The sequence below is a fragment of the Octodon degus genome, unplaced genomic scaffold, assembly GCF_000260255.1.
Source record: "Octodon degus isolate 3935 unplaced genomic scaffold, OctDeg1.0 scaffold00250, whole genome shotgun sequence".
NCBI lineage: Eukaryota > Metazoa > Chordata > Mammalia > Rodentia > Octodontidae > Octodon > Octodon degus.
The window spans coordinates 1,563,198-1,575,583 of record NW_004524826.1 but is presented as its reverse complement, the minus strand read 5'-3'; the positions used below and the strand labels follow the sequence as shown (position 1 = coordinate 1,575,583).

The following is a 12,386-nucleotide window of genomic DNA, read 5'->3' as shown; positions in this document are numbered from 1 at the left end:
TTTTAACTGAGGATTGAACTCAGGCCCTTGCACCTGCCAGGGAAGCACTTATTCTACTGAGCCATCTCCCCGGCTCCTGCATCAATTCTTATATACGTAACTTAGAACTTGGAAGAAATACTGTCCTACAAAACTAGTTCAGATTTGAAAAATTACGGTGTAGATTACAAAGCTGGGGCTGAGTAGCCAGGCATGGTGGTGCACGCCTAAAATTCAAGCATTTGGGAGACTGAGGCAGGAGGCCCTCCTGTAGGTCAAGGCCAGCCTAGAATAAACAGTAAGACCCTGTCTCAAACCCCCCCCCCCAAAAAAAAAAAAAGAAAGAAAGAAAGAAAAGAAAAGAAAAAGAAAAAGAAAAAAAGCCAGGGGCTGCAGATGTAGCTCAGTAGCCTGGTGCTTGCCTGGCATGTGGGAGGTTGCAGATTCCATTCCAGACATCACAAAAAGAAATTAATTACAAAGCTGACCTCCCAGAGGGTAAAATCATTTTGCTTCTGTACTACTTTAATTAGTATTGTGTCCTGGATATAAAGAGCTGCTAAAAATAAGTGAACAACTCTAACTTTCAAGGACTTGATATTTAGGGTTCTGGACAAGTTAGCAAATGGCATTCTAGTGTGTTACTATTTATTCTTCCTTTAAAGTAATGAATGAAAACCAAAACATGAGAAATTTAAATTCTTAGGCCTACTTTGGTTATGGCTACTTAGTAACCAGAATCCTTATAGGTAAGATGATATAGCAAAACATTCTAAAATATCAAAACATCAAACATCTAGTTTGGCTTACATACTCTCCCTATCCCCAGCAAGATATGAAACACAATTAAAACTTTTTCCCTAGGGCTATCTATTACAGTTATTTAATCTCTCAAAAATACATATATATTGTGAATCAGGTAAAATATGGCGGTATCATAGGATTATTATAGTACACACAATTTCTTCATTTAAGTTGTGAATGAACTCCTCTGCATGTATAAAACTGACCCATCACTATAAAAATGGAATGGACTCTTAATGGACAGCCACCACATCAGCTGCTGATCTTGTGCCACTGTTCTGAAAGGGTTGCCCTTGCAGAATATTTTCAGTGGTGCCTTGGTTCATGAACTCAAGTTTTTTCCATGATTCTGGTTGCAAACTGAACTGGACAAGAACTGAATCAAATTTCCCCATAAGGTCAACATTGGACCTAACTACTGAATATGATTTTTGGTTCTCATCCAATTCAGTTTGCAACCAGAATTATGGAAAGAAGCCAAGTTCATGAACTAAGGTACCACTCAACCTCTAATCTTTTTCCTAAGTCTACTCTGCCCATTTTAATATACAATTTAACAAAGAATACAGAATCAATAAAAGGTTAATGGCTAAATTTTTAAAAATGGACTCTCCTTAATTACAAAAACTCAGGCTCCTGAGTCTACTGATTTCCTTATACCCTGCTGATAAAGTACTTGCATTTCTGGTAGGAATACTACACAATGTAAAACCTGGTTTCTTCAACTGCAGTACTAATAGGAAAATACATCCAAAGTCTAGAATTCACTTTCCAACTTTCTTCCATTTTACTCCCCCCAGTTCAATCCTCCCTTGTGTCATCATACACAGCCTAACAGGCTGAATTTTCTCAGGAATACAGATCCCTGGGTGAATAATGAGCACTTACCAAGTCTGTAATAAGATATATATTTTAAACTATACATGTGTAGATAAACAACTGTATAGATCTAAAAAAACTAAGCATTTTACTTTTATTTAAAAATATTTATAACTAAATTCTAACTAGCTTGTTCTATGTGTCAGAATTTGAACTGGCAAACATATTCTTAAAACTGCTTTTCCAGAGCCTTACCTTAATACAGATCTTTATTACTGAAATATTTTGATTACTAACAACTAGAATTTTCTTTAAAAACCACAGGGTTCAGAACTTCATATGAACACACAGGTGGCTTTATGCAGAAAGCACCACCCTCAGAACTGCAATTTACTGAACATCACTACGTATCACGATATAAACACACACACACACACACACACATTTAAAATCTCTGGAAAACACATCTTCAGTTTACAGATGATACTGATGATAAGCTGGAGTTTCTCTAGTTACATAGGTTTCATTTTATAAGAAGCTCTTCCTGTACTGTCTTGGAAATAATTTTGACACAAAGAAAAAAAGATTGCTTAAACAACTATTTTAATCAACAAACATCCACTGTTATTCCACAGAAACATTGGAAAATTCATACAGTGACGTTAATAACTGCTTAAAGTTTTAATAGCCCAAACAGTCACTCTGGCATCAGAGTCAGGGCAGCTGGGTCTACCAGCGCACTTATAGGCAGAACTGGTGTGCCTTGCTCTACAATGAATAAGAGAAAACAAAAGTGAGGGAATTCATCTGTGGTGTGCTTACTCAGAAATATAGCAATGCAATAGAGAGAAATCACTTTTAACCTGTTTCTTAAAAGCTAAGTTTTAGGGCCAGCCAAACAGCTCAGCGGATTAAAGCGCCTGCAAGCAGGTGCAGGGGCTGGGGGTTCGATCCCCGGGTCTGCTGTGCCAGCCCATCTCCTGGATGCGCAGAGATGGCAATTGAGACTGAGCATGGTGGCAAGCACCTGTAATCCCAGCTCTTGGGAGGCTCTAAACAGGTGGATCACTGAGTCTGATCTAGTAATGAGACCGTGAACACCCTGTAGACCCTTCATCCCAAAAATTAAAAAAAAAAAAAAATAACAGTAATATTTTAAAAAGCTAAGTTTTTTAGATGTCCACTTTACATTGCTTAGTAATTATAATTATTAAAATCAATCGATGATTAGCAGTGTACAATGTCCTAGAAACACTATAAAATTTCATTTTGGAAGTTAGAGATGAAAAATTGGCTGGGCATGGTGGTGCACACCCATAATCACAGCACTTGGAAGGCTGAGGCAGGAGGGTTTGCTGTGAGTACAACAATAGAAGATCCAGAAGGCCCAACTTAAAATATTCTTTCCAGAAATATTAGAGCCTTTCAGACTAGTGCACTGGCTCAGAAAAAAAAAAAAAAAAAGATGTTCTAAAATATAATTTGGAAGCAATATCACTGAATGCAATATAAAGTATGATTGAAAATACAGTGACTGTTATCCTGCTTGCCACTCTGTGAAGAAGCTCTGGAAGTCCTCTTTTCGTGTCTTTATGTGCAGAACTGCTACAGCTGCCTCCGTGTTCCCACTTAATTTAAAATATTTACCTTGTAGGATCATTCTGACTATGAAACAGCCAGAAGCTGCAGAGTGCTAGATCTGGTGAAGAAGATGAAGACACATGGCTTTGTAAGCCTGCCTTTCTGTTAGATGGCCCTTGACAGCATGTATTTCTGATCACATTTCATAAGGACATTTAGGAAAGAAAACTGAGAACTGCTTCAGAAAGTAACAAGAATGTGTTCAAAGGGAGAAGAAATAATTCAGAGGAGATTAACAGCAATGTATCTTATACTCTAATAAATATTTTTAGGGCCGGCCAAATAGCTCAGCAGATTAAAGCACCTGCTTAGGCAGGCACAGGGGCTGGGAGTTCGATACCCGGGAATGCTGTGCTGGCCCTGCCCCCGGGGCGCGCTGAGACAGCAATTGAAACTGGGCATGGTAATGCACATGTTAATGTAATTGTGAGGCTATAAACAGAAGGATCACTACGAGTCCGATCTATGCAGTGAGACCCTGTAGACCCTGCCCCAAAAATAGTGTAAAAAAAATTAAAAAAAATATGTGTATATATATATTTTAATTTCAACATCCACTATCTATTTAGATCACATCTTATATGTGATTAGATATCTTCTAAGTCTTTGTCTCTTTTTTTCTTTTGGTGGAGCTGGGGATCAAACCCAGGGCCTTGGGCATGCAAGGAAAGTGTTCCACCACTGAGCCACATCCCCAGCCCTGAATCTTTCACATAAGGACCCGCATATGATTTTTGTGAAGCATATACTTTGGAACAACTTGACCTGTGCATTTCCCGCTGTGAAATCATAATCATTAGTGGTCCTAAAAAACATGCTTGAAGATATACAAAAATAAAGTGTGGCAACAATGGTGCAAAATATGTATACAGTAACTAGATCTATATATTTAAATATTGATCTAAATATTATTATGGATATAAATATCTAACAATTAAAAGTACAGATTTTTAGTTAGGACACCCCTTGAGACCTTATGTGTGAATTTAAACAAGATACTCAAAATGAAGTAACTAAAATATGATAATTTGTTTACAATTACCATGTCTAACTTTTTTTCTGCTGATCGATCTATTATAACTGTGTACTCACAAAATAGTTAACTATAGTAGCCTAGATAAGCTGTGGGACCCATAATAATAATCATAATTACAATCTGTTTTTTACCTTAGGTTTCTTATGACATTCAATGCCTATTTCTTATTTCATTATGTCAAATACTTTTTAAAAAATCAAGTCTAAAGGGAAATAAAATGTATGATGAAATGCCTTGAAAAAATGCAGGCATAGCAATGAAAAAGTTTAACTATTTCCCCAAATTTTGCACCCCAATTTACCTAGTTTATATAGAAATAAAGACAAATTTTGCAGGCATAATTTCTAAACTAGTATCAAATTTTCCATCTTCATGGATCAAGAAGTCTACAACTTTTCTGTAGATTCCAAATTACAAGTCTTCTTCCAATCACTCTAATAAGGAGCACACTCTGGTTCCAAGTGGAAATGCTCTTCTAGGGGCAGATTCTAACAGTGCACACCCAGCCGTACACAGACACCTGGGAAGCCAGGCATTTCGTGCTAAAACTGAGGGCTCATGTGAATGCAGATCTGCTTATAAAAATATGAAAGTAATTTATGAAAGCTGCAAAAATGTACAATTTTGGTACTGACGATTATCAGTAGTTCTCTCTACAATTTTTAATACAATTAAACTCAAATTTTCTTCCGTCAATCAAAACTGTTTTAATTCTAATAATTTTAACCCAAGGAATTTTTTCAGGACACAAATAGAAATGTGAACTGAACATGAACACACGGTTGGTATACGTGTAGATTCAAACTGTGCCTGATTCCACAGTTGCAGAATTTATTGTCTGAAATGTAGCTATTGCGCTTCTGCTACCTGGGCCTCCAGCCCTACTTCACAACTATCAGCCTTCCAACTCTCTACTCATTGAAGTCTTTACTCTTATTTCACTTCCCATTCTGAAGGACAACAGTGTAGAAATAAAACACATACATGCCCACGCAGGTAGCAATAAAAGCCCTACCCAAATCCTTTGGACACCATGCAGGCACAGTTATGATAAGGTTTATTTCATGACTCTTTGAGTGGTATACTAACCTTAAGAAAATGGTCACACATATCCTTGGATAAAGTAAATTAATATATTAAAGTGTGACGTCCAGATGAAAGCAGTAAGGCAGATGGTCTAGGTCAGTGATGAAGTTTTAGAGATAAGGGGCCAAGTCACACCCCAAAATACACTTATTTATGGCAAAGTGTGACTAAACCTGAATAATGAGGTTTTAGTTTGGGAAAAAAAAAAAGAAAAAAGAAAAACAACTCCTATATTAACATCTTTTAACTTAAAAGAAAAACAACATGCACGCCATAGGTTCACAGCACTGGTCTAGGTGAATGCTCTTTTGACCACTTTTCCCTCTTCTTATTGCTCTGAAATGTGTTTCTTTCTTCTTTTTTCCTATCTAAAATCTGGCTGCTGTCTCTCTCACTCCATGTTTTTTCTAAGGACATCATTCAGAACAATGCTGGTTCACGTGCTTGAGCTCCACGCAGCATTCAAGTAAACAACTTCCTATTTTAAGACACCACACTGCTCTCCTTTACCAACTCTCCTCTCAAAATATCTTTAATTTTGACCTGTTTTTCCCTTGACATGTTTTAGATCTCTATTTTGACCTGTACTTCCTACTTTCATCCTAATTATTTCAACTACTTTTATGGCTTCAAATACCATTTACACTCAGAAAGCTTCCAATTCTCTTCTCAAGCGCTGACATTTTTTTTTGAGCTCTATATGCATTGTTAAAATTGTCATATTCAGCCAGACATGGTGGTGTATGCATCTCAGAACTCTGGAAGGCTAAGGTAAGAGGATACCAAGTTTTTGGCAAGCTAGTGAGACCCTGTTTCAAAATAAAAAAATAATCAAAGATTGGGGCTAGATATATCAAGTGCAAAGGGTTCAATCTCTACCACTATGAATGAATGAATGAATGTTACAATCAAAAAGCAGGTACTTATGGCAAACCCTTAACAAACTGGCACTATAAAGATGGGGTGCTCACGCACACATGCCTATGATTAATAACTATTAACGTGATACTCTGAAAGCTACAGTCTTGCACAAAGGGCACTGCAACCTTATGTAAAGAATATTTCTGCAAGCATGTCTGCCAGAAACAGCATATCCAACCTTGCTGCTGGTGAGTCTGTGAACTCATTTTAAAAGTTTATGTAGTTCTCTTCATTTTACCTTTAAAAACCTTGATCTTTCTTTATCTCCAAGAATATGCCTATGATCTACCATAACACACACAGTGGAGTCCAGACAACTCATCCTCAACTAAAATCAGTAGATGTTTAGAGAGCCATTCTCACAGTAGCTACACACACCACCAACTGCCTAGCCAACTTTCCGCTTGGGTGTCTCACACTAGTTAACTCATACTTAGTTCATTTAAAACTGAGCATGTGTATCCACCACCTACTACACACCCCTTCATTCTTTCCCAGGGGTACTATTTTAGCAATTCACCACTCAATTGTGTACAATCAAAATGTGGGAGTTATTCTGGTTAGTAAAGGCAACCATTAATCTTCCCCAGAGTACCCCAAACGACTGCATGATCTCAGAAAAAATAAGAGTATAATATTTGCCATATTGTAATGACTAAAGACATGTGTCCTGTCTCTGTCCCTCCAACCAGACTAACATTCCTAAACTATGAAAACTGAATCTTACACTCTGGGCTTCCCTTCAACCCCTTGTCTTGCTGCTGTCCTCATCAAGTCCTATTTATCCTATACCTGAAATATTTCCTAGTCTTTTCACATCTTTCTCACCTTAATCAGAAGGTCAAAATCTCTATTTCCCTAAGAAGCTCTTGACTTAGTCCTTAAATCAGTTCTCCATACCCTATTCAATACATCAGACCACATCCCCCATTTTTTATTCCTTTGTTAGGCTTCCCCCCTTTTTTAAAAAAAAATAAAATTTAAACCCTTAAAATGCCTCCAGGTCCTCCCTACTCTGGGTGAAAGGACAGTCCAGTTCTACCAGCACTCCTTTGGTCACTGAGATGTGGCACCTCAGGGCCTCGGCCCTCTCTGCATTCTTCCCTTCCTCGGCCCTTCACCTCACTCCTACAGATTCATGTCTCAGATCTCCCGGGAGATACTGTGTGGCTCCTGCCCAAGGGGAGTGAAGGCTCACCCATATGCTACCTGCTGAACTCTGTTATTTACATTTTGATTTTATTGATCACATTTGTATTTCATTTTTCTTCACCTATTCTTATTGTTAGATGTGATTACAATTGCAGATGTTTGTGATCATCCCCCTTGTCTCCCAGAGTTCTGGGATTATAGGCACGCATCACCACACCTAGCTCTAATCATCTGTAAGAGAAAAAGCAAGTTCATGCAAAAGAAAGACTGGTACCTTAAGAGTCAAGAACATGCAGTGCCTTCCTAGCTTCCAGAATTGTGGCCAAAATAAATCTTATTGCTTTATTAATTAGGCTCAAGTTTTTTTTTTGTTTTTTTGTTTCTGGGTGGTACTGGGAATTGAATCCAGGGTATGCAAAGATATACCCGACTTTTACTTTGATTTTGAGATATGGCCTTGTGAAGTTGCCCAGGCCATGCTCCAAAGTATGGTCCCTCTGCTGCAGCTGGAAATACAAGTCTGCACTACTAAGCCTAGCTTCTCTCATTCATTTCTAACTAATCAGTTTCAAAGTCTTTTATTCTTTTACTTTTTCATTTTATTTATTTTTGCACTGAAGATCAAACCCAGGGTCTAATGCAGTGGTGGCACACATGCTTTAGCTGGTTGCTCACTATCATGGAAAGCTGTAAAACGTTTGCCATCACTGGCCTAGAGCATGCCACGGAGGTGCTTTGCTACTGAGCTACATCCCCAACTCAAGTCCCATTTAATACTTAAAAATTTAGATTTCTCATTTCCCACTGCTATGGCCTTAGACTGGATCCCTCATTTCTCACCTAGACTATTCCAATAGCTTCTCATATGCTCTTACTATTTTTAATCCTATTCTATCTTCCAATCAATCATCCATAACACTTTCAAAGTGAGCTTACCAGTATATAAATCTCATCATGTTGTTCAAGCTGATATGGTTTCCATAGCTACCACTACTTAAAGAATCCATCTTTTCATTCAACAAATACTGTTCACTATATAAATGTTAAAACATATTGAATATATTAGAGAGAATGAAAAAAACATTTATTAAAGCATATGGGAAGGAGATAATAAAAAAAAAATTCCCTATGTGAAAATATCATACAAATTGAATAAGGGAAAATAATAAGTCACAAAGAAAGAAAAAGAGGGCAGAACTACTGAAGATTGGGAGGTCTCTTTACTTTAGAGCAAGTAATACCATATAAGATTCCAAAAATGAGTAGAAGCTACTTAACAGAAAAGCAGTTATGGTAGGGGCAGTGGTGTGTCCATAATCGAAAAGAGGCTACGGTGTCTGGCCAGGGCAGTGAGGGAGGAGTGAGTGGTGCAAGAGCAGGTGACCGAGAAGCTAGGCTTCATGTTTGGCATTTAAAATTAAGGCATGAATATATTATTTATATATCATTATATATTCATGAATATATATTATGAATATTATTTATATTAAGGCAAGTAGAAGGGTAAGCTATTTTTCCTTCTAAAAGGTGGTTTTCAAGTTGATCTCTCCCTAGAGTAAAACCTGTCAGAAATTTGACTACCCAATAAGAATCTGTCTACATCTTTAAAATTCTCTGGCTACTGGCAGTGAGTAAACAACAGCCTAAGTGGAAGTGAAAAGGCCAACAGAGACACTGTGGTGATGAGGCAGCCTCTGAAGTCCTAAGTACAAGCTATTGTCAGGAAATGTGATCCTGAACACAAAGGCATGTAAAATGCTAAGATTTAATATGGACATATTACCCATAATTAAAACTTTTCTGCTCAAAGGTCTTATCACAAACCAACACCTATAATGGTTTATTATAATGTAGTTTCTACCAAATACTCATTTTTGATCTCTTGTACTACATACCTCTACTTATATGGCCAAATTACATATCATACTTTACATGGCCCCAAAGCCAAAGACTCTTAATTTATTCTTGAGTGAAGCTTAGCAAATGGCTTCACCATTCACTCAAGCACTAACCCCAAAATTTTGGGAGTTAAGCACAATTCTTTTCTTTCTTCATATTCTACAGCACATGTAAAATAAGCACCAACTTATACTGACTATACCACTCAATATAATTCTATGGAAATTAGTCTAAGTCATTAAATAGAATAGTAATCTGGCTATCGTACAATATACTATAACATGCCATAAATGGGTTTTCACTTTAAATATCACTGCAATGAAACATGCTTAATTTCTTAGTGTTTGAATTCATTTACTAATTCTCTTTCAAAAGCAATGAAAAAATACATTATAACAATACATGTCATCTCATATCTACAAAAAATAAGATAAGATGTTTAGAAGTTTTCTAATTTGTTTTAAAATTAGTCTCTGCATATTTCTGAGTTGAAACTAAATCTATTTCATACCAAATAGTTAAGACAGCAATATTTAATTTCCCCATTACTGTTGACAAGTCATCTTACACATAAACTTCCAGCCAACCAAATTTAACAGCTTTTTTGTTATTTAAAAACATTTTTTTTTTTTTTTTGCTAGGTTTAGTGACACACACCTATAGTCCCAGCACTCAGAAGTCTGAGAGAGGAGATTGAGATTTGAATCCAGCCTGGGCTACATAGCAACTTTAAAGCTAGTCTGGACTACACAGCAAAAGCTTGTCTCGAGGAGGAAAACAACTTAAGAAAAAAAAAGAAAGAAAATATTTGTAAAATCTATTAGTACCTATCCACTTTTTTGAAGAGTGAAATCATTTTAAGTTATTCACTTAACGTTATTAACATCATTTACCATACTGTATCTCAAAATACTTAGAATACTTCAGGGCATTCTGAGTCAAGACAGGAAACCATTTACTTTTATTCCAATTTCAGTGTTTCACAGGCTTCCCTTCCTCATCCTTTTTCGCAGGCACCTCTCTTTCTTGGAATGGCCTCACCAACCAATTCCTCTCTGTACTGTAGTCCACCTGCTAGTGACAAAGTCTGCTCAGTAACTACCCTGGCCATTTCATTAGATTCTCCTTGAGGCTTTGAAGGTAATTCTGTAACTCTTCTAAGTCAAAGGGCAAAGTAGAAGGGTAAGCTATTTTTCCTTCTAAAAGGTGGTTTTCAAGTTGATCTCTCCCTAGAGTAAAACCTGTCAGAAATTTGACTACCCAATAAGAGAAACAGAAAACCAAGTGTCATCATTACAGCAATCTAGTAATATGGAATATTACTATGTTCAAATAACTTCTCTTAAGCAAGGAGGTAGTACATTAACTTCAAACCCACAACTCTACACAATTTTATGACAGATACCTAGAATTTAAAAATGGATATAGTTTAATCTATTACTACATGGTTACGGGGAGAGAATTCAAAGTTGAGGAAAAGGTCCGACTTAGAAATTAGCTATCACAGAACATAATTTAGCCAAGGGGCCCTTTGTGGACAAGTATCATCTAGAGTAATTTAGGCTATGAAATACTGACTACAAGACCATAATCAAAATGAAATGCTATGTAAAAGCGAGAAGGAACTTTGTTTATGCATGGCAATATAGCTATGGATGGATGGGCATAGCGCATCTCCTGTTGCACGCACCCTGTTGCTCGTCAAGTGACATGGATCCGAGCTGTTTGTTAACCACAGAAGAAGGAGAATCTGAAACAAAAATGAGATTTCAACTTAAAAGTAAGCAGCAGAAAACTGCACAGCAATGTCATGATCAACTCTATGCTTAAGAAACAAATGTTCAAGGGTGAGAAATGGAAGCAAGTACTGTGGTGTGGTTTTCCAAGCAGTAAGTAAGCAAGGCCATGTGCTTAAAATGTTATTCCAGGCAAGCATTTAGCAACTTTCAAAATCAGTTGAAAAAATATTCTACTTCCATGCACATACCTTTTATCAAATTCACTTAGGACAGGTATAAAGTACAGGATAAATTACATATGGGGTATTTCCACTAAACAGAAGACTCACTGCACTTGTCAGACTCCCTCTCCTGCTCCTCTAGGTGCTTTCAGACTGCCTTGGAGGATTCAGAGCATGAAATGAGAGGCTCACTGTACTTTGTGACATGTGGGTAGGTTACACCATGAAGTGACCAAGGGGCTCAAGTCATGATGTCAGAAAGAGATAATGTTTCATATGAAAAATACTGAATGAAGTAATAACCTTTACAAAAACATACATAACTTAAAAAAACCTCTATAGTAGATTGTGCATATTAAAAGTAGATTGTGCATATTAAAACTATACTCTGAAAGCTTAGGTTTCTTTAGAGAGACCTGGTGGGGGAAGAAAAAAGAGGAAAGGAGAAAGTTTAATGGTCTGGGCTTTGCAATTTCTACTTTGGCTACAAAGAGAAAAACTTTCTTAATCTTTGGTATATACTACATGTGTAAGAATTTATTATGTGACTAGATTTTACTTTTGACGTGCTAAGATGAAAAGGACACTTGTCTCGAGTTAGTAAGTACTGATTCTAAACCTAGTTCTCATAATAAGTGACAATACTTTTAGGCCCAATCTTCTTTCTCTCTCATGAGCCTAGAGATCTAGTAACCTAACCAAAGCTCTAGAAAGTACAGACTAAACATTCTTATGTCAAAAACCTGAAACACTCCAAAATCTATAATTATTAAGTGTTAACATGACAGAAGCGGAAAATTCTGCACCTAACCTCATATAGATCACTCATAGTCAAAACATACTGTACTAAAAATATTGTATAAAAAATTACCTACAATGTTTGTGTTGAAGATGACAGAAAACAAATGAGTTTCATGTTCAGGCTTGGACTGAAGCTGAGATAACTCAAATTGTGTATTTCAAAGTACCCCTAAATCTGAAGTAAATATGAAATATGCAACACTTCTTGTCCCCAAGTATTTCAAATAAGAGCTACTCAATTTGTAGGAGAAGGTGGCCCCTGCTCACTCCTAGCCTACTGGTTCATCT

General features: G+C 36.8%; 1 protein-coding gene across 9 annotated transcripts in view; it reads right to left on the bottom strand.

The window, feature by feature from the left end:
• Dcaf6 (DDB1 and CUL4 associated factor 6) overlaps positions 1-12,386 on the bottom strand; it is a 169,501-nt gene that overhangs the window by 40,025 nt on the left and 117,090 nt on the right. For 7 of the 9 annotated variants that reach the window (XM_023706302.1, XM_023706303.1, XM_023706304.1 and 4 more), the window contains one exon: positions 11,028-11,087. The exons of the other annotated variants lie outside the window; for them this stretch is intronic. In XM_023706302.1, coding sequence (XP_023562070.1) covers positions 11,028-11,087 — 60 coding nt within the window. The remainder of the gene's footprint in view (positions 1-11,027; positions 11,088-12,386) is intronic. 9 annotated transcript variants of the gene reach the window in all.